Raw genomic sequence first — 27,226 nt, 5'->3', positions numbered from 1 at the left:
AGTATTGGGTCTTCAGCTTCACTGGCAATGTCAGAAATTGTTGACCTGAGTCCCCTACAGCTCAACATAACAGCATGGCTTTACTTCTTATACTTCATTTTTATACTTTTCTGCTGAATGGTTAAGACCAAGATAAAGCAAGATCTATGCAACAAGAGTTGTAGTTTTTGGGTCTGATAAGGGCAGGGCAGAAGGATTTTTTTTGGGGGGGCGGGTGCTGGCTCAGTATACCTTCAGGGCAGGTTTGGCTGGCTTGAGTTCTGGGGATCGAACCACAGCAACCTGATCCTGATTGCTTTGTTTAAGCAGTCAGGCCCCCTCTCACCAACTTTAGAATGTCAGAGATCATGAATCCCTGATGAGGAGACTGAGTGCCAAAAAAATTTGGTGACTTACTTGAAATTATGCATTGACTAGCAGAACTGGGACCAGTATTTGAAAAGGCAGCCCTGCATTTTTTAAAACTTGTCCTTTCTTTAAGTAAGGGAAACTAGGAAGGAGAATCTGGAAATTCATCCTTACTTTTCTTTGAGCCTGAACCCCATGTTTCCTCAGCTCAGTCTTTTTCAAGAACCTAAGCCCTGGGGCTCCTTTCCCAGAAGTGCTGGACCCATCAAGGCTTAAGGAGTCTCCAGGGAATGCCCTACCTTCTCTGAACATGAGACCGTTTTCTATGTGGAGTAAGTTGTTACGGAGCTCCTCTGAGACTTCCTCTGTCCCAGGAGCTCTGAGGATCTGACTATGTGAATGTTCCCTCAACTTTCAGTGTCCCTTGTGATCTCAGGGGTCAACATCACTCACATCCATGGCAGTGGAGGCACAAAAGGCGCGTCACACAGAAGCGGGTCTCTGAGGCACAGAAGCCCTGCCTGTCCCCTCTTGTCTTTCCCATTCTCTCACCCTACCCTCTAGGGACCTGGAGAACATCTCATTTCAATTTAATATTCAATATTTGAAAATAGAAAACCAAAAATAAAATCTCAACACCCTCTGACCCTGTCTTTTCACTCTTCACAGGTCATTTCCTAGAAATGAACAGCCCTTCTTCAGTGACACAAGACCCCTAGGGACCCACTGCTGTTGGGATTTGGGCAGAAAATAGTGATAATAAAATGTCAGAGACCCTATAGACCCCGTACTAAAATTAAAAATTAAATAAATAAAAATAAAATGTCAGCAGAATCTGCAGATGAGTGAGGAGATACCTTTGACATTTCCATAATAAATATTAAATATATTATTTTTACTAACATGAATTTTAAATTTATCATAACTAGGAAATTTATCTAGGATAAAACTTGCACATGCAAAAATATTTATTTTATTTAATTGATGTCATTCCTTTCCATTTAAAATGTTAATATTCCTTTCTGTGACCATAACAAAATTTGTTTTAAAAAATCTACTACCTGTAAGTTTTAAACTCTTGCACTAGCCAGAGCATTGGCCTTATGTTTGAAACTATCCCTTTAAGCACTTTTCTTCTGAAGAGTTTAAACATGAATAATGCTACTTAAAATTTACAGTACTTGCCGTTAGCAGTATTCTGACCTATATGCTGTTGTTGCATTAATGAAAGCAAAAATAATTGTGTATGTCCTCTAATGATAAATTTTTTGTAGATCTGTAGGCAAAGTACAGTATTTGAACAAAAGATTTTTTACTGACTACCAAATGTAGCTTCCAGCAAGAGCTATTGTTTGAGACCTTTTATAGACATAGATGAAATTCCTTTTCCCATTTGAACAGTGTTTACATTCAGGAAAGTTCACAGTTAAGTCTTTGATATACTGTGAAATAATCTTTTGTTCCCTAGAAAAACATACTTCCTCATCCTTTGAGTCACCTTATTTTTATTCCCTTGTTTACTTTTCTGAGGAAATAATGCCCACCTACAAAATACTGTAATGTCAAGAGAACTATTTCAGAGCTAAAAACTATTCTTCATGAGGAAAGAGGACATGATTACTAGCAGGAAAAAAAAAAAAAAATCTTAAAATATCTGAAGCACACAAATAATGCAGTGTTGAGTTTCCAAAACTTAAGTAAATAGGATTTTTTCCCCAAGGCTAAAAAAAGGAATCTCTATTTTAGCATCATAATTAGCAGTAATCAGACTCAGGAAATCTGAAGACATCTACTTGGGAGAAGACTGATACAGTGCAAAGGAATTTTTTATTCTTTTGGGAAAGCACTTCTCTGTTAACTGTGCACTCTCTGAGACATGCCTTCTTAGTATTTTCTCCTCTTTGATAGTATCTAGGGCTAGTTTCTTGATAAGCTTATGCTTTAGTTAGTCAGCCCTAAAAACCATAGTGGTACTGTAATTATTTATCAGTAAATAATGTAACTGATTCCACATTCATCTTCACAACAGGATGTGAATGGAGAAAGCTTTCCTGTGTTGGTCATAGCAGTACACCCAGTACCAGCACATTGCCCTGAGCTTGCTGGACACTCAGGAAACACTAGTTAAGTGAACGTATGAAATAAATATGTTTATCCATAGGGCAACCATTTCAAATAAGTCTACTTTTAAAATTTTTTTCAAATCGAAGTTTCTTTCAAATAGAAGTGTCTTTAGGATAATCTTCTTTGTACAGTAATTGCCCAGCTTATGAACATTTGAGCTGCAAATCTGCACAGATAAGAATAGACCTCACATTTGGATTTTTTAGGCTTCACAGTATATATTTTTTGTCAGAAGTGTGCAAGACTCACTTTGTCAGACTTCAGAACATTCTCCTGGATGAAACTAGTTCTTAAGTGGAGGATTTAGTGTACATGTATTCTCTGTGTTAATGTTTATCCTTACCTAATTTGCATAAATGGAAAATTAGTTGCAGTTAGGGATTATTCAGACCCTTCCTTAGTCACTCTAAAACCAAATCATCCAAAAAGTGTATCAATAAATCTAAAAGATTAAAACATCCTCATTGTGTCCCAGGTTTTACCACAAGTGAGACGTCAAAGTCAGTGATCATTATGCTCTGGAGCATTTTCACTAGAAATATTTTTTCTTTGTAAATACTAAACAGAGATGTGCTTTATTACCATTGCTTGAAAATCTTGGCTTGGGCCGGGGAGATGGCTCAGTGGAATAAGTGCTTCCCTGGCAAGCACAAGGGCCTAAGTTCAATCCCTGGTTCCACAAAAAGAAAGAAAGAAAGAAAGAAAGAAAGAAAGAAAGAAAGAAAGAAAGAAAGAAAGAAAGAAAGAAAGAGTAAATCTTGGCTTGTCATATGTGGGGGAAAGGAAAGAAACCTTTCCAAGCTTTCTGTGTACTGTCCTCCCTTTACTCTTTGTAGCTCTTTACATGATAGATAGTTATGGTCCCATTTTACAGATGAACAAGTAGAATCCCAGAAGTTATATTGCCAGATTTGAGTCACCAAGTAAGGCAATCAGTCTACAGTTCGTGCACAACATTGTCTTTTACATAGCTGGTTCAGACTGTATAACAATACAGTATTTTGTTAAGCTTCCAAAAGTTATGCTAGCCCTTTGAACCAGTGTCCTATTTACTGATATGCATTGCTTTCTATAAGTCTGATATGTATTAGAAAGAAAAGAAGTGTTGCTTATCATACATATGCCTTACTTTCTTAAAACTTGGTATACTTTCTAAAATGTTGAATTCTATAACCTTCAAAGACACATGGCAAAGTGCAAGGTCCTGAGTTCAATCCCCCGTTTAAAAAAAAAAAAATCACAAACCAGACATAGTGGTGCATGCCTGTAACTCTAACACTCCAGAAACTGAGGCCTCAACAACATAGCAAGACCCTGTGTTAAAAATATATATATATATTGTGAAAATCCAGTCTAACATAATAGTATAAAGAAACTGCTAGACCTGACTATTGATTGGGCTGAGATGAACTGGGATTTGAGTCTGAGCTTGATCAGTTGGCTGTGTGACAGTGAGTAAGTTGCTTTACTTCTCTATACCTTAGCTTCCTTCGCTGCTAAGTAGAAATAAAGTGCCTCCCATGGAGAATTATGTTAGAAATAGAGTATGTAAGGTGTGTGGACCATAAACACAAGAGTGGGGATCATGGATAGGGGCTCACACTATCTTTGTGCATGGCACAAACTCATGGTAGGGACTCATCTGTAATACTCAAGTGAATGAGTGAAAGAATAATTTCAGTTCTGTTGAGCAGATGTACACATACAAACCAGGAAACATCTATATGAAACTTTGGTAAGAGGCAAAATTGTCATTGTTACTGGGGTCCACAGTCTTTTCTTTTTATTGTTGGAAACAAAATTTTTTTTCTTTCAGATACATACAGAAAAAAGCGTTAATTCACAGCTGATAATAGCTATCAAAATACTTTTTTGACAAACAAACAAGTAAAAGATGGAAGTAAAAATCCTAGAGTGGAACATGCAGACCAAAAAACTCCCTTTTCCTTAACACTTCAGCAAATTCATTTCCTTTTTTAGGATATCTGCTTCTCTTGAATCTTGTTTAAAGCAATCAAGTGGCTGGAAATGTTCTAAAGCCCTCTTGCGCCACATCTTTTTACAGCTAAAAGCAAATATGCTTTCAGGAGTTCCGAAGTGGCGAGGCTTCCATTCCAGAAGCCAGAGGTATGACAGGAGCAACCGCAATCCATAGAGAGCCCTGAGGTGGTGAGGACACATTGCTTTCATACTTATAATCCTTGCAGCAACACTGGACTTCCTGAGCAAGGTCCCATATGAGAGGGGGTCATGAATGTTGTTAGAAGAGTTGAACAAAGTGTAGAATTCTGTACAACTAAAATTTCAGAAAATCCCCTGATTGACATCCCAGTGCTAATATAACATGATACCTGGCATATCACTACTGAAAAATAAGTGTTCTCTATTAAGTAGAATGTTTTATACTCCTGGAAAAAATAGTAATATTAATAGCTACACATAAAGTACTTCATATGGCTTAGCACTATTCTAGTTATCCATTTAACCCCTGTGACCTGTCTGGTAGATGAAATCATTATTCTGCCTTATCCAAGGGTTATCTTACTCAGCTATAAGTATCTAGAAGCAAGATTTGGACCTACACAAACTGGTTCCACTGCCTGTGCTCTTAACCATGTTAAAAGATATTTTTCAAGAGCAGTCACATATTTAGACTAGATAGAATATATTTTTGATTATCTTAGAGAAGTGCATGTAAGCAAGGCAAACCACTTTTCTATACTTGTTTTTCCTCAGGTAAACAAGCCTTGATTTCACATGTAGATTAGAGGCTCATAGGAGTAAATCCTCAGCAAAATCTTTCCAAGGAAAAAAGCATGCTTTACTATAATGCACAATAGGAAACATCTAAATTAGTCAGCTATTATACTAAAATTCTAGCCTTTAAATTCTGATGCAGTCTATATGAATGTATAGGAGAAGGATACTGGGTATTACCTATAGTAAGCAACAGAAAAGGTGAGCATAGATTCATTTCTTCCTAACTGCTAGTACCTTAAATGCTGTACTTGCCAAAAACTCGTTCATATTCAGTTTTGTGGGAATGTTATCTCCAATAGGTTCTTGTCCATCACATATGAGCTTTGTATAAAATTAGAAAAAGACTCTCCCACCAGAAAGATGGGTTGCCAAAAGGGCAGACCAGTTGGGCGTGGGGGAGTAGGGATCAGACTGCTGTCTTTGGGTCACCCTCCCCAACGCTTGGCAGTTAGGTGTTGTGTGAATTTTTACCCCACTCACAATGCAGACCCACCCTGTAAACCCTGGGCAGCTGTGCTGCTGGAGACACACCAACTTTCCTGGCTTTATACTTGTGTTAACTCATCCAAAACTAGCATGTTAGAACAACAGCAGATCCCCAAGCCCTAATCATGGAAAGAGCCGGAGTGAAAGTGGCACTTGGAAGGGAACCCAGCTACAGTCAATGGGAAGGAAGCTACAACACTCATTTGTTATTTATTCATTTAACAATTATTTGTTGAGTTTCCACCGTACAGCAGGCATTGTACAATACTAGGTGCCAACTACTCAATGAGGAAAAGTTCTTGGTACCTGCTCTTACTGTTCAGAACACAAGCAAAATAGAGAGTCAGGAGTGTGATCCCTGACTGTGGCTGAGAATGCAGTTTAGAGAGTTTCAGGATCACCCAAAAGCTTCCTGAAATCAAAAGGAAGGATGAGAACCAAGCACAGGCTCATACAGTAGGGAGTAGCCCTGGGGTACAGCTGCTAGAATACAAGGTAAGGGACTTGTCCCTAAGGTAAGAGGAGTACAAAGAGAGAGAGTGGTACCAGTGACACTCTTCATTGGAGGCTGTGGAGCCTTTGGGCCTGAGTGGCCACAGCTATCCAGCCTACCTTAGCCTAGCACCTAGACAAGTGCTTTATAAAACTGAACATTTTCTATTTTGTTCTTAGAAGAAGTAGAGGCATAAAGTTTATCTGTGAATTTGAAACAAAATTCAGAATTTCAAAATTCAAAGATTCTGTGTTCAAACAATTGCTCTTATAGAGGCTTGGAATAAAAATATTTTTATAAGCAAACGTGTGCTTCCCTCTATCAAATGGACAATGTATGTCCCCCAGTATTGCCCTTGATTTCTGCTGCCAAAGAACAGTCTAATTCAATGGTATAATTCTGAAATGACATAATTAATTACTCTAAGGTGCTGGGTTTTGTCTACATATTCAGTTACTACAGGATAATCATATAAATCTACTTATAAAACTTAAAAATGGTGTTTATAATTACACTGAGACCACAAGGCATTAACTGGGACTGTCCCAGGCTTAGCAGGATGAATGATCAACTGGTTATTACTCATATGACTTTCACTTGTTTTTATTTTATTTTATTTTGAAGGTTGTTTTATGGATCCCTTTGGTGTTTTTGGAACTATAAACTGAGTACATAGGACTGCATAAAGCATATGCATACCCAGAAAATGTTTCTCCACTTCTCCTATGTACTGTTTTTTAAATAAAAGTCTTGTTTGCAAAGAACACCACTTGGCGTTCTAGAACACCAGCCCGTATAAATGTAGATTAGCATGGCTGTTTTGCCACCTTCAGTACTGTGGTTGCCAGGGGAAACATCATCCCCATAGTCCTGAGATGAATGACAATTGCTGCCTTTAATGAATTAAGAGCAGAGCAGTCATCTGAAGACTAACGCCAGCAACACAGCAGTGAGCCTCTGACCAGTAAGCAAACACCGTAGCTCTTTGCCAAAAAGCTGAGCTAGTACACCCAGGAGGGTCAGCGCTCCAGATTCCCCACATGCTGCGTGGAACACATTTCTAGAGAGATTTCAAAATGGAATACTCTCAAGACAAACATTGTCATTTTTTTAAAAAACTAATGTGTCTCTAAATGCTTTGGAAATTAATTGTGCTTCATAGAATTAATATTTTAGTTTTGTTTTCTTCCATAACTTTTAAAGAGTAAATTGTTTTATTAGAATTTTACTCCAGGTACTCACTCTAGTGCAGTTTCTCCCAGAAAATATCTCAGCCCTGTTGTCCATATCCTGCCTACAACCACATAACTCCGTTGCCTCTCACTCTCTGTCACTGAGGCAGAGCCCATGATGTTTTAGTCTCATGTGGGTCTGGCGTGTGACTCAGTGGTAGAGCACTTACTTGGCCCTGTGCAAGGCCTGGGGCTCAATCACTACCACCAACTGTACATACTGTATACAGTATTGAAGGAATAGAACAAAAAGAAAAAGTGTACTGTTCAATTTTAGCAAGCTGTTGTAAACCCAGTATTTGTCAGAAGTGTGAGCTGGGTAGGAAAATATTCAGATTTCCTAACCTTCTCTTCTACCTGCAATTCTGTTTATCTTGTCCTTTTTTGGGTTGCTTTTCTGTTTAAGTAGAGTCAAGCAATTATACTAGTACTTTGATACAACAAATTAGAAATGCCACTTTCATAAAAGGCCTCTTTCCAAAAAAGATGGCAAAATGGTGCAGACTTTTAAATGTATTGCATTTTCTATTTTGAATACAAATAACTCAGAGATGAGACAAAAGCCTCAGTTTGGCTAAAGTAGCCAAATCATTAGATAAAGCTCTCATAGTATATTTTAAAGGGTAAAAAAGCTAGAAAATGAGCCTTTTAAATTGTGAACATATGATTTTTAAATCATTGAATTTGATATCCTATATATTTCAGTTAATCTACCAACACTCTGAATGATTGCCAGATTGATCTCTTTTCCTTCTCAGTCTAGTCATCTTTAAGGTTGAAAGCATTTATGTTTATTGAGCAAAGGGAGTATCCCTAAAAGCATTTGCTGCATCTTGGTTTATATAAGTCTCCCAGCAGGAGAGTTAGCGCTCCCTCGGGGTGACTGATCCATGCACTCTGGCTGCCTGTGAAACTATGCCTCTGTATTTATGGGGTATGTAACTTGAGGGAGAGCAGAAGTTGGCTCCTGTGAGCATCCCCTAGGCCTGTTCCGCTGAAAGCACTGACATGAATAGACTCTGTCACAAACTCAAAGGTCACTTTTCCATTTTGTTCATATTGAGAAACACTTTAGATAATTATCTGTCTTTTGTATCTAAGAAGAATAGGAGCAAAGGGAGGGAGTTGTTTCATTTCCTTGAATTTTCTTTGTTGGGCTACCTAAGGGCTCTCTTAAACTTGTAAAATAAAGTAGCTAGGAAACCCACGCAAGGAACATGTTCCTCCCAAGCACAGCTCACCCTTTTGTTGTTGTTGCTGTTTCTGGAGGCCCTTTGTTTTTGCAAAGATACCTCACTCTATGCCATGACAGTCTTCCTTAGCAAGTTGGTTGAATAAAACCAATTTGTACAAACCAAATAATTTCCTCTTAAATTTAAATAGTCATTTTCAGCGGTAGCATTTAGAACTGGGGATTAGTTTAGTGGTATAGCACTTCCCTACTGTACAAGAGGCCCTAGTACAAAAAGAAAACCAGAAAGAAACACTACATTTAGTACTACATAGCTATGAACTCTGGGTGGATACCTTACTGAGCCTACAGGCTAGCAGGTAGATAAAGCATACACAGATTGAGGAGCTATTGTAGCCCATAGGACATTTGCAGATGGACGGAATGCTGGGAGAGCCCAGAGGAAGGAAAGCATCTCTGCTGGTGGCCACTGAGATTGAGTGTTTTGTACCTATCATTTGCAATTTGACTCTCCTCAGGTTCTGATCCTTGCAGCTTGTCCCAACTGTAACTATATAATCCACTGATTAGCTTCCTTGCCTTGTGCACACCCAGCACATTTAGTACTTAATAATCTCTAAACAGATGGTCATGATTCATACAACTTTGGTTTAAAAGAATGTTTGGAAATTTAGTGTTTTGAGATGAAAATATCTCTTAAGCCTAATTTCTATAAAGACTTTCATATAGTCCTCACATTCTTCAAACCTGCTCACTCCCAAGTTCTCAGACAATACTGTAATGTTGTATTTAAAAAAAAGTTATCAGAAGGGCACCCCTTCATGTTAGCCACTCTCCTCCTCTCAGAGGCCTGTGCCACTGCCACCTCCTCCCCCCAATCCCCCTCCTCCCCTACTTCTCCCTCTTCCTCTTCCTCCCCCCCTCATCCTCAGGAGCTTTGCTCTGTACATTGACTCCTTTTCCTGACTTCATTCTCTCTCCCTCTGGATTCTTCCCATCAGCATATAAAATGTAATACACACATATAATATGTTCCCAACCCCCACAAATCAAGTCTCTTTATAATTCTCATCCCTTTTTCATAACAAATCCTCTTAAAAATTGTCATCTACATATGTTCACTCTACTTCCAGAGCTCTGCTTACTACCTCTCATTTCATCCACTCAGCATGAGCTGTAAGTTCAAGACTTATATCACAGAAAAATAATTTTCAGAACAAGTCAGTGGGAAGCATCCAGAGGTTTATTAGACAGAACTAAAGAAGTACACACACAGAGAAAATAGAATGTGGGCATTCAAGAGAGGTGCATTATGGTCTAGGATTGGCTTGTTATATGTGGTCTTAGGGTTGTCCTCGAGTTGAGTGATCCAGGATGTATTCCTGCCGTCTGCCAGGCCACTGGCAAACCACTGCATGTGTTTGAAGTTCGGAGATGTGCTGGCTGCTCACTTGTGCTGCTTCCTCCAGGTGGAGTTCTGGGGGAGGAAAAGTGCAGGCTAAGTTTATGGGTGAAAAACACCAGCCCGATTTACAGGGTTAGGGTTTGATTTTGTCTGTCCTGTCCTGTCATGTTCTGTTCTGTTTTCTGGAGTGAGTTTCCTAGAAAGGTAAAAGCACTGTAACTTTAAATAACATTGTGTCCTGAAGCTATGTTTTTTTTTTTTAAAGTACAGTTCTAAAATTATAATTCATCTTGTAAATCTTTCTACCTGTACTCATTTTTTCTGTCTTGCCTCAGGTCCATGCTTCCATCTCCTCTTCCCCTCTACAGAGTCATAAGCAGTGTAACCTCCATATCAAATTTAGTGGGCTCTTTTCAGTCATCATCTTAAAGTACATGGAAGAAATAAAGAGAGGTAGAGAGGAGATAAAGAAAATAGTAATTTTATTTTATTTTTTGCAAATAGTAATTTTAAAATTATACTTTTCAGGAAGACTGCAGCTTCAGGATGAAAAAGTAACTTGATCTTTTACCCTTCTAGGAAGTTCAGAAAAATTACTAATAATTTTTAAAATCCTAAGATCTTAAAGATAAGATCTTATAAGCTGGGCTCTGGGCCTGTACCTTTTGCCTATAAATTGTGCTCCTTCTTACCAAACCATATCCACAAGAATACCTACTGTAAAGCAGGCAGCACATGTGAGCTTCGAACACATGTAAGTGATTTGCATTCTAACATAGCACACCAGATGGGTTACCTGGTAGAAAGTGGGAACATGCATCCTGCAATCACAAAGATACCCCAAGATCCAGGCCACAATATTTCTCCTTAGGGTCCATATTATTCTAAGTGTGTTCTCTTTTAAAATTCTGCCTAACAGACTTCCTTATGCCTCTTTCTGACTAATCTTGAATGTTCTTCTGTGATCAAAGTCATTAACCCTATAACCTACCCATTGGATGGGTAGGGTAAGTCAAGAGTGTTTCAGTCAAGCATGATGACACGTGCCTGTAATTCCAGAAGTTGGAAGGCTGAGGAAGAGGATCATTGCAAGACCAGCCTAGGCTACAAAGTGATCTCAGTGCCAGCCTGAACAGCATAATGCCTGTCTTAGAAAGACAAAAAAAATTTCCTTTCATAATATGTCTTTTATGTGTCATATATTTGAATGGTGCTTCATATTTTATATTTTTTGAACCATGTCATACATAGATATAAACAGTTTTCAAGCTAGAAATGACTAGTGATATGGAAGGAATCCTGGGATGGGCACAGAAGGTAACAAGTAGATGAGTTATAGGGAGAAGAAAGAGAACCCCAGGAGTCAGAGGTGGGAACTTACTGGCATGGCATCCAGGGCTTTGGTCTATTTAGAAGAAAGAAATTAAGGGTATAAATGTAAGCCTGATCGATTCACACTGTTAAAAGAAACTTGAGAACTAACACAAAGGAGATGACCAACCCAGCTATGTTTGATTATATGAACCCTTAATTAATTACAGTCATTACACCAGTGGTTTGTTTCTAATTACTGTGTAGTTCAATTATCATTGATACATGACATAAATTTGTTTCATTAACTGTGTTCTAAGTTTAATTAGGAAGCTTTGCCCACTGGTATTTGATGTTCTAAATTTGTGTCGGCTTTTCTAGTGAGAGCCTTCACAATCTAAGATCTAAAGAATGTTTCACTAAGCAAGATTTAATAACATTCTTTTCTTCTACTTCGTAGTTCTGGCTTCCAATGTGAGAATAGTTGTTATATGCTTCTACATATTCTGGGTGATGTATACACCGCTGCAGCCATTCCCTGGCTTCAGCATGGCCCCAGTGGCAGTGCCTTGACACAGTCCTTTACTCATTACACTTATGAGTTTCTCTGCTGCACCAGGACTGGCAGAAGAGCACCTGCCTTCTGGATGTTTTCTCACTCCTCCAATAGATCCCAGAGTATATACCTAGCCACATCTTTTACATATCCCAGAGTACTGATTCATTGCAATGTTATTTTACCACTGAAAAACCTTCTTTATAAATGTGTATATGTATAGGTATATAGTATACACTTACATATACCCATAAATGAACTATAACAAAAGTGCACATTCCAGTTACTTGATGTGTAACTTTTGCTAGTGCTCCAAATGTTGGCTTGAGCCATTTTTGCCAATGTATCATTCTAGAAGTTTCCTTTACATATTAAGCATAAAAGCACAAAATAACAGAATGCTCTTGATACAGGCAAAATATGAGTTCTGATCTGTTAGATGCCAAAAGTGCCAAATTCATGGTTCTACAACATCAAGGAATGAAGCTGCAGATGAAAGGAATAAGTTAGGAGAGTTTTACAGGAAAGAAGGAGAGAACACCTCCTGCATTTTAAGAGGGCTCTTAACTGGCCGACCAGATAGCTCAGCAGACTAAAGTGCCTGCTTAGGCAGAGCATAGCAGGTGGGGTTTGATCCCCAGCACCACAAGCAATGCCGGCCTCGCCCCCAGGGTACGCTGAGTGACAACTGAAACTGGGCGTGGTGGTGCATGCCTGTAATCCCCGCACTTGGGAGGCTGAAAACAGGAGGATCACTATGAGTCCAATCTACGTAGTGAGACCCTGTAGACCCTGTACTAAATACATGGGGGAAAAAAGGGCTCTTAAATGGGGCTGCCACTGAGAAGCTCTTTTTCAGGGGTAATTTATACATGGTTCAAATTATAATCAATCTATAAGATTGTTAGTCACTTATCTAATATTAATCCAGTGGGGTATGAGTCATTTCTTTAGGGAAAAGACAAAGGCATTTTGGGGAATGGATGAGTCCAGATGCTCTGGTCACATACCTGGTGACTGATGCCTGTCTGAACTTCCTGGCCCAGGTGGCTCATTGCAGTATAATCTCAAGTTGCTGTTTATCCTTAGGGAGGTAAGCAAGCCTGGCCATTGCATCTTCTTCCTCATGAGGCCCAGTCTTCTTTAGATGCTCAGATGCACCTCCAGCCAGAATTCTGATGTCTTTACTTTTTGTGCTGACTTCCTCAAGGACCCACTCCCTCTCTGACTATGTATTAATTTCTTTAAGTAGTGTATTATCATATTTTTTCAACTTTTTATTTTATTTATAAATGGTTACAGCTAATGTAGTTCACAGTTGTCTTAGGGAATAATTACATGTACATAGTACAGAATTTTTCTTTCATAAATCCTCTTCCTTTTCTCTTACCCTCCCCTGTATATTAATTTTTGTCATACTTTCAGCTACTGAGCAGAGCCATGTTCTTCTCAGCCTGGCATGTGCAGAGCAGATTGCTGCTTCTTCTGTTGACTTTCCTTATGCCATTATTTTGTATTCTGGTTGCTAACTCTGACCCACCGTGACTGTCAGAAGGTATGTTGTGACTGTTTAGAGCTGTGGGAAACAATGAAAGATTGTTGTCTCCGGACTTACCACACATTTCACGAGGACTCCAGGTATGTTGAGGAAGTGGTTAGGGAAACTCAGGTAAACATCAGTAGATAAAAGTTTCATAAACATTTTTGTCATCAGAGACAGTGAATCAAGAATAATGGGAAGCACAGCTGGAAGAAACAATGACTAGCAACAGAGTGTGACTTTATTAGAAATGAGGATGGGAAGCCAGGTACCAGGGTTGATCCTGGAAGTATTCCCCAACAGGGACCATGGAGTATTGACCTGTCCCACACTGGTTGTCAGCATCCCTGTTTTCAGAAAAGAATTCCCTATATTGAATGCTTTTACACATAGTTGTGTTGGGTGCTTCCAAGAATTTTTAGAACCTAGGTCATATAAAAACCCAGGGAATTTTACTGCTTCTTCTCAGGACAGAGAACAAATGGCTTTTTGACCCACCCTTACTTTTCCTAGCTACCCTTAACTCCTCAGAGGAGTCTGTTGACACAGAGAAAATATTTGCTTTAAAAACCGACAAGTCAGACATGCCTTTAATCTCAGCCTTGGTGTAGCTAAGGCAGGAGGATCATGAGTTCAAGCCCAGCCTTGGCTACAAAGTGAGTTCAAGGCTGGCTTGAACTACGTAATGAAGCCCTGTCTCAAAAAGACAAAACAAAACAAAAAAACCCAGCCAACTTGGTTTTCTGTTTTGGAGAAAGCACAAAACTTAAAAATAAGACCGAAGTCATCTGTCCAGGAAATGCCATGAAAGCCCATTTAGCTTTAACAGTAATAATGGTGGTAATAATAATAATACCAACGCATAGCATTAAATGTCTGCTGCCAGGGCCACCTTATGTATAGCAAGACCAAAGCATCTGCGTGGCTAATTGTTTCCTTGCCTATGGAGTTCTACTGACTGCATATTAATTTCCTCTAATTTTGAATATCAACCATTAAAGGCTCTTAAAGTAAGAGGCAAAAGTAGAAAAGGAAGGATCATAAAGCCCTGACAGCCTGCAGTGCCCTTGCTGTCTTGACATCGCATTAGCATTTGTTTCACGTGACTGTTTAGGCCACTGTATACACTCGTGGTCTGGCAGCGAGAGGGGGCATTTCTATAGCCATGCCAATAATGTATGGGCTGATAACATTTGTTCATGACACTCACCTACACACAATGATAACATTTGGTTTCCTTTAAAAATTTGTTTGTATATGTGGCTTCTTAACCTATGAAACAACCTTATGACTCCACCATCCTACATTCTATATTCCAAATTTCAAAAACTTCATTTTTTTAATTTAAAAAAGAAAGAGAATAAGGCATGCTAAGTAAAGAAAGCAAGGAAAGTCAAGCTTCTTGTGATGGGTTTTGGAACCCTGTAGTATTATTTTGGATAGCCATTCAATCAGCTTTATATAGGCCAAGGCTCAGAAGGGCTGTCCCATAGACTCTAGGGCACAGTGAGGGATCTATCCACAAAACCTTGGCAGATTTCTCTGGCATCTCAGGTCACATGCATTTCCTAAATCACTGGCAAAGGAGAAATAGGATTTCTGTGCTTAATTCCACCCAATCATGGTCCATCCGATTTCTGTTTAAAAGAGGGAAAGGATACTGGGGAGGCTGCTAGAAATGTTTACTGAGCCACGCCTAGACTCAAGCTGGAAAATGGAAGTCATACCTCCCAGAGCTAACTTTTCTCCCAGAATTACATTCTAACTATTTATATCATTTTACTGATTTTTTAAAATGATGAGCTCAAGCAGGAGCTTAAAATATATATGTTTTGCCCAGAATTATAGGGCTTCTGTGAGTCATGTCCTTTCCCTGTGCTGGCTTCGGGTTGCTTTACTGTGGAACATTTTTATGAATTGCAATTTACAAGGTCCGTGTTTTTTCCACTTTAGTGCGTAAGAGAATAATGATTCTCAGGATTATGGCACACTTACCGAAAAGGAAGTCGATGTATCTACCGTGAGAGACATGTCAAGGGCTGTAAAGTGTGTATCAGGCTCAGTCAAAAGTGGTAAAGGGTGATGCTATTTTTTTTTATTATTTTTTTTTAGGGCGATGTTATTTTATGATCTGAAAAAAGTTTTCATATTTTTAAGTGAATCCAGTAATGTGTATTGCAGTCATTAAAATGATTTTGTTGTTGTTGAGCTTTTCCTGAATGAAACCAGCCCCCAAAGGAAATACATTCCCACAGCTTCTCAACTCATGCTTTAAAGCAGACAGCAGCTTTTCAGCTTTCTGCATGACCAGTGGCTGCTTTACATGCATCTCTCTCTCCTGGAAACAAACTTCTTCAAGTGGCAAGCCTTTTCTGGTGTCCATTCCAGCTTTCATTCAAGCTTGAACTGTACAAAGCTTCTTGTCTTGTAGTTTTTATGATTCATTTATTCTCTTTTGGTTTAAGACAAGATCTTGCTATGTAATTCGGACTGATCTTAAACTCACTATGTATCCCAGGCTGTTCTAACACTCATGGTCATCCTCCTGCCTCAACCTCTCAAGTGCTAGAATTACAGGTGTGCACCACCATGCCCAACTTCTTCTTATGAATCATTGTTAGTTCTTGGAAGAGATGCCCTAAAATGGTTTTAAGACTCCCTTAGGAGATTTAATACACTTGTGCATTTATAGAAACATATTTCCTTTAGTGAGAACAGTAACATATATAAAATGGCAAAATTAGCTAACTAAACCCTTTAGATCCCTTGTGTTTAATTAAATAACCCTGGAATTTTACAGCATATGTTTCTTGAAAACAACATTTTGGCTGACTTGTTTTGCTTTGAGAATTTGCTAATTTTGAAATATCTGAGGCTCCTGTTTGGGGTTGGGATGAGGCAGTTGTGGGCAGCTCCGTTTGCCAGCAGATAGCCTGATTAGACATAGAAGTTGCAAACAACAGCTCTTTCTGTCCAGAAATTTATATCCTGTTTTTTGTCTCCCTGATGGCTGTCAGAGATGATTTTGGACATAACTAAGGAGGCTATTGGTAGTCTTATGATATAATTCTAGTGTAGTTCTTCTTGAAATGTTCTTCTTCTATAGCAGACTAACTGGACTATGTGAAACATCTAAAGAAGATAATTGAAGTTAAGTTACTAGACACATAGGAATTTGTTTTCTCACACTCTTCCCAAATTTCTTTTACTTATTTTTAAGGAATATATCAGTATACATACAGATACACCACCAAGTGAAAGTTGGTACTCAGAATAGTTCTTCAAAAAAACTGTCACAGTTCAGACCATTTTTTGGAATTTTTCTTTTAGAACTGGCTTATAGAAAAGTCAAAATCCTTATAAGAAAACTAGTCTAAACTAGTCTTAAAACCTAGTTTTAAGTAAAACTCCACTTACCCTATTTACCAGATTTGGAGTCACTGAGTCACAGTGTGTCGGTGCTGGGAGGAATGGCAATGGACATTCCAAAAGTGGTGAGCAGTCGACAATTTTAATGGAACTGTTCTACACGTGATTCCTCACCTTGGTGCATGCGTGTGTGTGTGTGTGTGTGTGTGTGTGTGTGTGTGTGTGTGTGTGTATTTGGCTGTGTTGTTTGAAAAATGAATGAAAGAACTTTGGAAACAGGGACAGGTTCTAATGGGGAGGGCTAAACTACCATGTATGCCATTTGATTTGCGTAAGTCCAATTTTAAAATAAAGATACTTTAGGAGCTCTATGGAATATCACAATAATATTGGAGTTGGTCTAAAAAATAAATGAGCATTTTTTACTATGTGCATATAGAATGTAAATCTGTCACTAAACTACATATGCCTGTGTATTCTATTTTTGTTTTCTATATATTTTATATAAAATGTCATTTCTTAAAGTAATAGGATTTCTTTGAAAATAAAATGAGTGAGTGTATATTTACTGATTCTACTGGATCAGCTAAGGGTGATTTAAAAAAAAAAAAAAAAAAAAACCACTGAGAAAATGTCTGACTGGTGAAATCTGTTTTCCCAGGGTTTTTTTTTTTTTTCCTAAGCTCATGCTTGTATATATAAAGAGTCATAACATGTACCATACAAGAAAATTCTGAAGCTGAAACCCAACCCAGCTCCTTTAAAAAATCCTTCAAAACATAATTTATCTCTTCCCCAACTAAATGGCTATTAAATCTAATAACATTTTTTGTCAGATAGAAACAGCATTTATCATGTCCTATGACCTGAAGTTATGAGATAAGGATTTACAGGAAAAAAATCCATTTCTCTCTCGCAGTTCCTGGTGTCAGTCACAGGACAGTGATATTGTCTCCATCTCCATTTTCAGATAACAATCAACAGAGATAGCGATGAAGACGTGAGCTCCCCCAAGCACGGGAAGGAGGACCCAGACAACATGCCCCATGTAGGCGGCAATACTTGGGCTGGTGGAACAGGTTGGTAGTGTGGGCATTCTCTTGGTCTAGCTTCCTGAGGTGTCCGAGCCCATCGAGCCAGTTTACCACCCTTAAGAAGGCTCTAGGGCTGACTTTCCTTCTCAGCCTCTGTCATTATTTAGTAGGATGTGTTATTGCCCTCAGACCCTCCATGACATCAAGACAAATATTTGGATCTCCACAAACTCGGCCATCCTATAACCCAAGACCATTCTCACCCACTCAGTTATTTCATCAGGTAGAAGGGTGGTGATATTAACTGCTTCATAAGGTCATGGTGTGGAACAGATGAGATTGGAATAGATGATGTGAGAAACAGATGATCAAAAAGCACTGAGCACAAAGGCTGACCTAAAGAACATATTCACTAACGTGTTCGTCCCTAGTTTTGAATTCTGTGCTTTGGTATTGTGTCAGAAATTAATAAATCATTTCTCGAGCAACTGACATCTCAGAAGTGAGTATATTGAGGATGCAAGATTTTGAGATAAGAGGGTTGGTCGAAGTTTGCACGGATGGCTGTGGTCCACTCCTTCCTCTTGGCTGCCTAACTGGACCATTGTTCTTGTGTCTGCCGTCTTCCTTTTTCCTCCCGGCAGCTGGAGCAGACACATCTGCTGGGCCACAGGAATAGGGCCAGACTATATGTACTGTCTGAGCTTATCTCAGCCATAAAAAGTACTGGCATGGGCTCTGTACTTTACCTTCCCTTAGGATGGCCTGTACCTCTTGGCCTTGACAGAAGCAGGAAATGGGTTTCTGTGCTGAGACAATGTGCTATCAAGTAGGTTTGTGGCCTTCTTGCCTACTGTGTTTATTCATCAAGCATCAGCTTTAAAGAAAGGCTATATTTAGAAATGTCTTTTGATCTGGAAGTGAGTGTCAAGCCAAGAAGATTTATTCCATATGGAATGCACTGTGGAACCAGCTGGCCAGATGGAGGCTTCCCAGCAGTGGATGACTCCATAGTGAAATTATTATCCAACTTGAATCTACAAACTCCAATATCTGTCCAGCCTGAAGACCTTGCATTTGTTTCCCATGGTCTTTCAATTGATCAAGTCTCCTTGACTTCAGTTGTCATTTTCTCTCTCCCATTTTCCTCCCTCAGAATCTTCTACACTGAACTCAGCTCTGCCCCGACAAGTCATTGGGTCCCTTTCCAAAGCCCTGCCCTTGCCCATCATATCTGATCAATTGGTTTGGGATGTCCAAGTCTAGCTTTAAGGTTATGCATTATAGCCTTTGAATCCCTAGCAGGCATTTTCATTTAAGCAGTACAAATTAAGAGCTCTGGAAAGTAGCTACCATGAAGAACTCTGTCCTTCCCCTGCTCTGCCCTAGTGTGACTTTCCTGAGGGACTCATTCTATCCAGCATATTCACACCAGCCTCTAACTGCTGTGGGTCTTCTCTCCCTTCACTGATAACATCCAGGTGACTAGGAAGAGGTGAGCTTTAGCTCATGTTCCATTCATACCTCATTAGAATGCAGGGGGAGGGAGTCAAGACCCAGAAGCAACTTTCTACTAGCAGCTTGTTGTCCCTGCCCAGTGACTGCACTCTTGCCTTAGGCTGATCTGAGTGGGAGCTGGGAAAAAATTTTCTGCTATTTCTAAGTAAAAATGAAATAAGATGTCTTCCAGTTGAAGGATTAAAATACTATAATTAATGGACTGCTGTCATGTGTTTCTCAAAAGTAAACTGCGTATCTATAGTTTCATAAGGGTGGCAGTTCATGCTGAGTTCTCAGTTTATTAGATCAATTAAAGCTCCAAGGGAAGAAAAAATAGCATAATTTAGCCAACGCCTAAAAAATTCCAAATTTTCTACTTTATAAACCTAGAAACTAACTCACTATACACAAATAATATTTGTAAGAGCAGATGATTGTAATAATAATTTTCATCAGTTTTTTTAAAAAATAGTTAATATTTAGATTTTCACTTTGACTAACTCTGCGTACTGATATCTGCAATCTAACAACTATATCAAGGACAGCAATGTGCAATACAAAACCCATGGTTGAATACCTCTCATCCTGGTCTTCTAAATGTGTATTGTTTCTAATGTCTTATCAATTATTATTATACTCTCTTTCAAATAAATTTTAAAAAGTAAAAAAGACAAGAAAAATTATGGCTTATTAAAAGCAAGCATTAATATTCAGTTGTTTGTACAATCTTGCATAACTGTATCTGTTAATCTGAGCAACAGATTTGATGATAAATATAGGTAATATAACCACCATTATTAATTTGCCATTCTTGTTTTGAAAATTTGTAATATATCTATTGTATGTTACACTGTTTCTGTTTTTGTTTGTGGTATTTTTGTTTTCACTCTGCAAAATTAAATTAAATCAAACAAAAAAAACCCAAACTGAGTATGAGATCACCATGAGATGAGCCATCAATCCTAGGTTTTGTTACATTCAGCTCATTTCTTCAAAACAAATTCTAGAAAAATGCTCTGCTTCATGAAGATAGTTGTCCTCCTATTTACAAATGTTTGTTAGGGCCAGCCATGTTGCTCAGCGGTTGATCCCCAGGCCTGCCATGCCAGCCCCGCCCCCAGGGCACACTGAGAGGGCAATTGAGACTGGGCGTGGTGATGACCCCTGTATTCCCCTCTCTTGGGAGGCTGTAAACAGGCAGATCACTAGGAATCTGATCTAGTAGTGAGACCCCTCCCTAAAAATACAAGAAAAAAAAATTTGTTGATTTAAATAAACTCATGCTTTGTTAATAAAACAAAAAATTCTTTTAAAATTTCAAAAAAAGTATCTGTAAGAGCAGTTATATACCTCTCATTATATGCCAGATACTTTATTAAACATTTTAGTTTCTTGACAATGCTATTAATTTCTTAACAATTCTTAGCATTTAGTGTGTATACATATATATGTATTTTTTATAGACAAGACAAGAATGAGATACAAGGGATTTAAGTAATTTTCCCAAAGACACAGCCAGTGAGTTAGAGCCAGGACTCAAACTCAGGTCATCTGGCCTACCTAGTGTGCTATATGGTACTGTACTGTGCTAAACTATACTACGCTATACAATGCCATATGGCCCCTCTAATATTGGATTCTCTTTCAAAGTTCCCAGTTATGTGTAAGTGAACAAATACAAATAGTTACTGCTATTCTAATCATTGTAGTAACCCAAAGGCCAAATTAGCCAATAGATGTATATTAGTGTAGAATTTCAAAATCATTTCAATTTGAATGTACTGAGACAAAGCAGATTCTCTCTACTTATCCAACGTTCCCAACATTTCTTATAGTACTACCAACCTGGTTTTATTGGCATTAACATTTGTTTTTAACATAAATGCTCTTTGTGATTTACATGACATATACTTATAACTATGTGAACAGGCTTTTAATTGAAAGATTGATCTAAAGCTGGTATAAAGCATTCAAAGCTAAAAGTCAAAGCTGGTATAATAATTGGCCTCAAACCTTGGGTAAGCCAGTGGCAAGGTCATGAATAGATTGCTTAACCTCTCTGTAAATCAGTTGTAGATTTTACAAAATGAAAGAAGTTTATAGCTTAACTGTCTTGGTATCTTAAGGGAAAATAAGATAGCATATGTGGTATAAGAGAATTGTTTATTTAGCAAATATATAATAAGTATTACATTCAAACCATTCAGGCCAGCCAAATAGCTCAGCAGATTAAAGTGCCTGCAAGCAGGCACAGGGGCCTAGGTTTCGGTCCCCAGGCCTGCCGTGCCAGCCCTGCCCCTGGGGTGTGCTGAAAGGGCAATTGAGACTGAGTGTGGTGGCATGCGCCTATAATCCTATAATCCTAGCTCTTGGAAGGCTGTAAACAGGCAGATCACTACGAGTCCAATCTAGTAGTGAGACCCTGAAAACCCTGTAGACCCTTCCCAAAAAAAAAAAAAAAAATTCATATGGGGCAGAGGTACAAACATTTCTCATATATGATCTTATCTGTCATTTATTTGACGGGAAAAGAAAGACATATATTTTGGATAACAAACAGTACACAGGAGTGTTGATCTCTATGAGGAAGAGACATTAGTTAAGGTGACAGAATTTGGACTGAACCTAGAAATACAGGCAGGATTTGGATGGGAAAAAAGAGAAAATCATCTTAAGTAGAACACCTTTGTATTCATAAAGATAATTTGAATTTGTGTTGCTGTTTGCTATGGGTGTTTTTTGAGACAAGGTTTCCCAATATAGTTCAAGCTGGCCTTGAACTTACTGTGTAGCCCAGGCTGGCCTGGAGCTCACAGAGGTCCTTGTGTCTCAGCCTCCCAAGTGCTGGGATTATAGAAGTGCTCCACCATGGCTGGCCTAATAATCAGAATTTTTAACTACTAGTTAAGTAAAATTAATATACGTCAAAGGACAGTTTTAAAGCCATCATGTGACATTGCTTTGTGGCCAGGCTCAGTCTCATATTTCCCTTTCAGGGGGAAGAGACACTGCAGGGCTCGGGGGCAAAGGCGGCCCTTACCGGCTGGATGCAGGCCACACAGTGTACCAGGTCTCTGATGCTGAGAAGGATGCAGTTCCCGAGGAAGTCAAGAAGGCTGCGAGAGAGATGGGCCAAAAAGCGTTTCAACAAAGGTGGGTGCTGTAGCTCAAAAATCAGATGACAATGAGGCAAGCCAAAAGTTAAAAGAAGCACTTTATTTTAGCTGGTACCCAGCGGCGGTCTCTATGCAAGGTGCAAAGAGGCGCGCTGAGCATTAACAAGGTGCAGTATTTAAGCTTGAAAACTGCAAAAAAAGGGAAGGGGTGGAGAGGAAGAAGTGGCAGGGTCATTAGTTCGTTAGGTGGTCCTATTGGGTGGGGTGCTGGAATAAGCAATCATGGGGTACAGCGGGTCATTAGTTCATGGGGGTGGTCCTGTTTGGTGGAGGTGCTGAGTTGGCAGTCATATATAGTTCATTGAGATAAAGTTTGGGGTACAGATATCATAAGACTTGGGTCACAGGGGTGAGGAGTTGGGAGGGGTAGGCTCATACAAAACAGGAACTTGGCGAGGTTAGAAGGGCAACAAAATGGAGTCATTTTTGACAGGGTACAACAGTGGGTGTTCCCTTTGCGTCTTGGACACCTGGTGCCTAGTGCATATGTACACAAACACACACATTCACACACAGACACATGCGCATACTGTTGAGTGCTAGAGTTCCAGAGGCTGTGTGCCCTCTAGCAGCACAGGGAAGGGTCAAGGCCCAGCCATGGTTTGGAAATGAGAAGAGCTAAGTCATGCTAGGAAAAGAAGTGAATGGGCAGGAGACATCAGGGCAGAATAAGTATGACAGTGGCAGAGAGAGGGTAAAGGGAACCATCTGGATAGAGGAGCCATTGGTGGGAGGGGAAACCCCTGAAATCAGGCCAATGTGCCTGTGGTCCTCAGATGTTCCCACAGCTGTTCTGGGTCACTTTGGCCCCATCTTAAAAATGAGAAGAATCCACAGGATGCTTTTACGAGATGTCTCCATGTGTTCTTCATCTAAAAGTGAAAAATACCAAAGAACCAGCAGTATCTCCTTTCAGACTGAGAGACTTAGCAATGGCTTGCAAGGCAGACTTGCATTTTTGTGCTCCATGAAAGGAGCTGGGTGCAGTTAGAAAAGAAGCACACTCAAGTACTGAGTTATGAAATTCTCCCACGTGGAACATCTGGTATTGCGTTACACGCTGTGCTTTCACATCCTGCAAGTAAACAAGATAGAACAATGGAGACAAATATACAGCCCCTGCTTTCCACAACCTCAGGAAGGCCTACAGCCCTCAGGACCCTCACAGACAAACAGGTAAATAACACACTCAGTGTCCGTGGCAAACGTGTTGCCCTCAGCCCTTCTGCTGCCTTCCTGGTGACCTTTATTTATTTCTCCTTGCTGTGCCCAAATATGTTCTTCTAGAGATGGAAGACTTCCTTCTCCTTTCCTCTCAGGAAGGTGATGAGAACAGATAACTATTTTAGGAATGAATAGTTGCAATTTCTAAGGGGGAAAAAAAAAGGTGAGAGCACTGAAAAATCTTGTTAGAATTAAATTATTTGTGGATACATCATATAAATAATAATGTAGGAAAAGAACCAAACAACTAAATATACAGCATCAGCATCCTCTCCTCCCAACTGCTTATTTCTTAGGGTTGCCATGCCTAGGCCTTCTCGAGTTTCTACCCTTCTGAGCGTGTTCCTAAGTGGACCAGCGATGAAGTGCCCTGGCACAGAAGTCACTCACAGATGGGCAGAAAGGCTTTGCTGGGTACAAACTGCAACCCCTTCTCTGTTGCCACTAGGGAGAAAGAGCATGTTTCTGTTAAGAACCCCACTGACCAATGATAACAAGAAAAATGAGTTTAGAATCAAATGATGTAAGAGAGGATGTAAAAATAAATAAATAAAATAAGAAAGCTAAACTCTTCTATTAAACAATGCAGAAAAAACTCAGCCAAAGAAAATGTAATAACATGGTTGAAAGACAGAGGAAATTGGCAAGAGAATGAAAAAAGAAATAAAAACACACAGAAATCCCAAGAAAGACAGTGACACAGTGAAACACCAAGAAAAACTGTTGCTTTCTACTTTCATGTAGAAACTAGACTTTCATCCCATTTGATGAATATTCCATTTAGTGTTGCTGAATGGAATTTTTCTCTAACTTTTTATTATAGACCTTCTATAAAATAAAAATATGAAAAATTTAATGAATCCTATAAGGGCCAGCCAGATAGCTCAGCTGATTAAAGCACTTGCTTAGGCAGAGCACAGTGGCTGGGGTTCGATCCCCAGCATGCCATACTGGCCCTGCCCCCGGGGTGCATTGAGACAACCACTGAGACTGGGCATGGTAGTGTGTGCTTGGGAGGCTGAAATTAGGAGAATCACTATGAGTCTGATCTGTGTAGTGAGACCCTGTAGACCCTGTACTAAATACATTAAGAACAAAACAGAAACCTGTAGACCTGATTCCCTAAGACTCTAGGAGAAAAATCTAACTTCTGGTGTCCACTCTAGATTGTTTTGAACCTAGTACAACATATACTATTATTTCATCTTAAATATTTCAGGGTGTATGTCTCTACAGTATAACAACCAAAAAAAAATAAGCATAATACAGTTAGCATGCCTTTAAAAGGTAGTAGTTGTTATTACCTTCAAAGAATTAATTTTAAAGCTACATTCTCCCAGCCTCAGCATAGGAGGATGAGGTCAAGTCCTGGAATTCCCACTTTTGTAGCACCCTGTACCTTTTCTCTTTAACTATTTTCACCTTATTATCTGCTTCAATAGTTGATTGTTTCTCTACTGACTATAAATTCTGTTAGGAAAGAATCTGGTACCTGCTAAATGCTCAATACATTTAAGGAGTAAATAATATACACAAATATACAGATAATGCTGGCACCCTTGACTAGTTATCCCTTTGTGTACAAGTAATGGTGTCACCTTTTAGTGGCTGTCCCTACATATCCATGGAAAATTGGAAGCCCTCCCCCAAGGGGACTAAAATTTGCAGATAGTCAAATCCTTTATATAAAATGGCTCCGTATTTACATGTAACCTGTACTCATCCTCCTCCCTTGTACTCTTTTCTTTTTTTGGTTTGGGTTTTGGTTTTTGTTTGGTTTGTGTTTGTTTATTTTGGTGTTGGAGGTCAAACCTAGGGCCTCGTGCATGCCAGGCAAGTGCTGTACAACTTAGTTACACACCCAGTCCTTCCAGGTACCCCCTTATCTCAGAATTACTTCTAATACCTAACGGAATGTGAATGCTGGGTAACTAGTTGATGTACTGCATTGTTTAGTGAATGCTGACAGGAAAATGATCTATACATGTTCAATAAAGATCTAATTTTATTTTCAAATACTCTGATCTGAATTGGTTGAATCTGAAGATGTGAGATCCATGGATATGTGGACTGATGATGTCAGCCTTTCATATTCCATTGACTGGTACCAACCCATAAGGCACAACACGTGCTCTGCTACCTGGAAGAACCTGGTGGTACTAAGGAGTTCCTCGCCTCATCAGCAGAGCGTATAGTTGGCATCCACCCATGTCTGGTTTTTAGACAGATATTTGTTGCTATATAGCAAGAGCTGATCAATTCAGGCAGATTAACAGAGGGAAATAAGCATCAGACGTACATATCATGTCACAGAAACATGATACCAACAAAAAGTGAATGAAATAGTGAGGTTCTTATATACACTTAGAAAAGCATTTAGAGCAGACATCTACGGAAACTATATCTGCTGCCATATGCAAAACTAATCAGCCTTACACAATAAAAATCAGCTTATGTATGTTTTCCTCATAACAGATTCAGAATTATAGTATTTAAGTCTAACCTATAAGAAAAAGTAAAATGAGAACTAAAATTCCCAGACTCTTACATAACAATAAATATACCCTTTAAAAATATACTGTGCCAACAAAGTACAGTTCATCCACATAGATTACTAGGATGTAAAGCAGCTGGGCTCTTACAGTTTTGATCAGAGGTTAAAAAAAAAAAAAAAACAGCAGAAAGTATTTTTAGCTAACTCTGTGGGTTTGAGAATATTAACAATGGGAAACTTGTCAAATCCAGAGGCTAAAATTTCTCCATTCCCTGCTTCAATCTTCAACTTCCAGAATTTGCTACCCACACTGAACTCATGTAGGTGATCGCTCTGAAAGCTGACACAATCTGGAATATGATGTCCAGACTTCTGTGTAATTAAAACAGCATGTGATGTGCTTTACAGCATGATCTCGCCAGAAGTAGCTGTATAAGTAGAGCAAGCTCTGATCTCATGACAGAGACCTTGCTGCTCGCAGTGACTTATCAGCTGCTGGGCATCTACGACTGTATACAGCATGTGTGTGTGCATATGCGTATGTCTATATGCGGATGTGTGTCCATATACATATGTATAGATGCATGTATGTGCGTGTACATGTGTATTTGTATATATGTGTGTGCATATATGAATGTGTGTGAGAGGTGTGATCAAATTATATGGTGGTTTTTGAAATTCTGTACCATTTTTTAAATATTTATTTATTTATTTATTTATTTATTTGGTATAGGGTCTTGCTATGCATAGTGATCCTCCTATCTCAGCCTCCCCAGTGCTGGGATTATGGCTGTGCGCCACCATACCTTGTTTTGGGGCCAGCATGGCATGTGGTGCTAGGGATCGAATCCGGGTCCTTGCACTTGCCAGGCAGGCCCTTAGACCACTGAGTGCCAGGCAGGCACTTAGACCTCCCCAGCCCCATTTGTACCATTTTTTTTCCTCTTAAAAAAAAAGAATTATATGGTGAATGTTTAAATTT

General features: G+C 39.1%; 1 protein-coding gene across 1 annotated transcript in view; it reads left to right on the top strand.

Annotated features, from left to right (window-relative positions):
• The window catches only part of Vwa8 (von Willebrand factor A domain containing 8), a 441,297-nt gene that overhangs the window by 328,870 nt on the left and 85,201 nt on the right, over nt 1-27,226 (top strand). The window contains exons 38-39 of the mRNA XM_023700137.1: nt 17,787-17,895; nt 22,347-22,503. Coding sequence (XP_023555905.1) covers nt 17,787-17,895; nt 22,347-22,503 — 266 coding nt within the window. The remainder of the gene's footprint in view (nt 1-17,786; nt 17,896-22,346; nt 22,504-27,226) is intronic.

Source organism: Octodon degus, unplaced genomic scaffold (assembly GCF_000260255.1).
Source record: "Octodon degus isolate 3935 unplaced genomic scaffold, OctDeg1.0 scaffold00122, whole genome shotgun sequence".
Lineage (NCBI taxonomy): Eukaryota > Metazoa > Chordata > Mammalia > Rodentia > Octodontidae > Octodon > Octodon degus.
The sequence above is the reverse complement of the archived record's forward strand: the minus strand, read 5'-3'. Positions and strand labels throughout refer to the sequence as shown.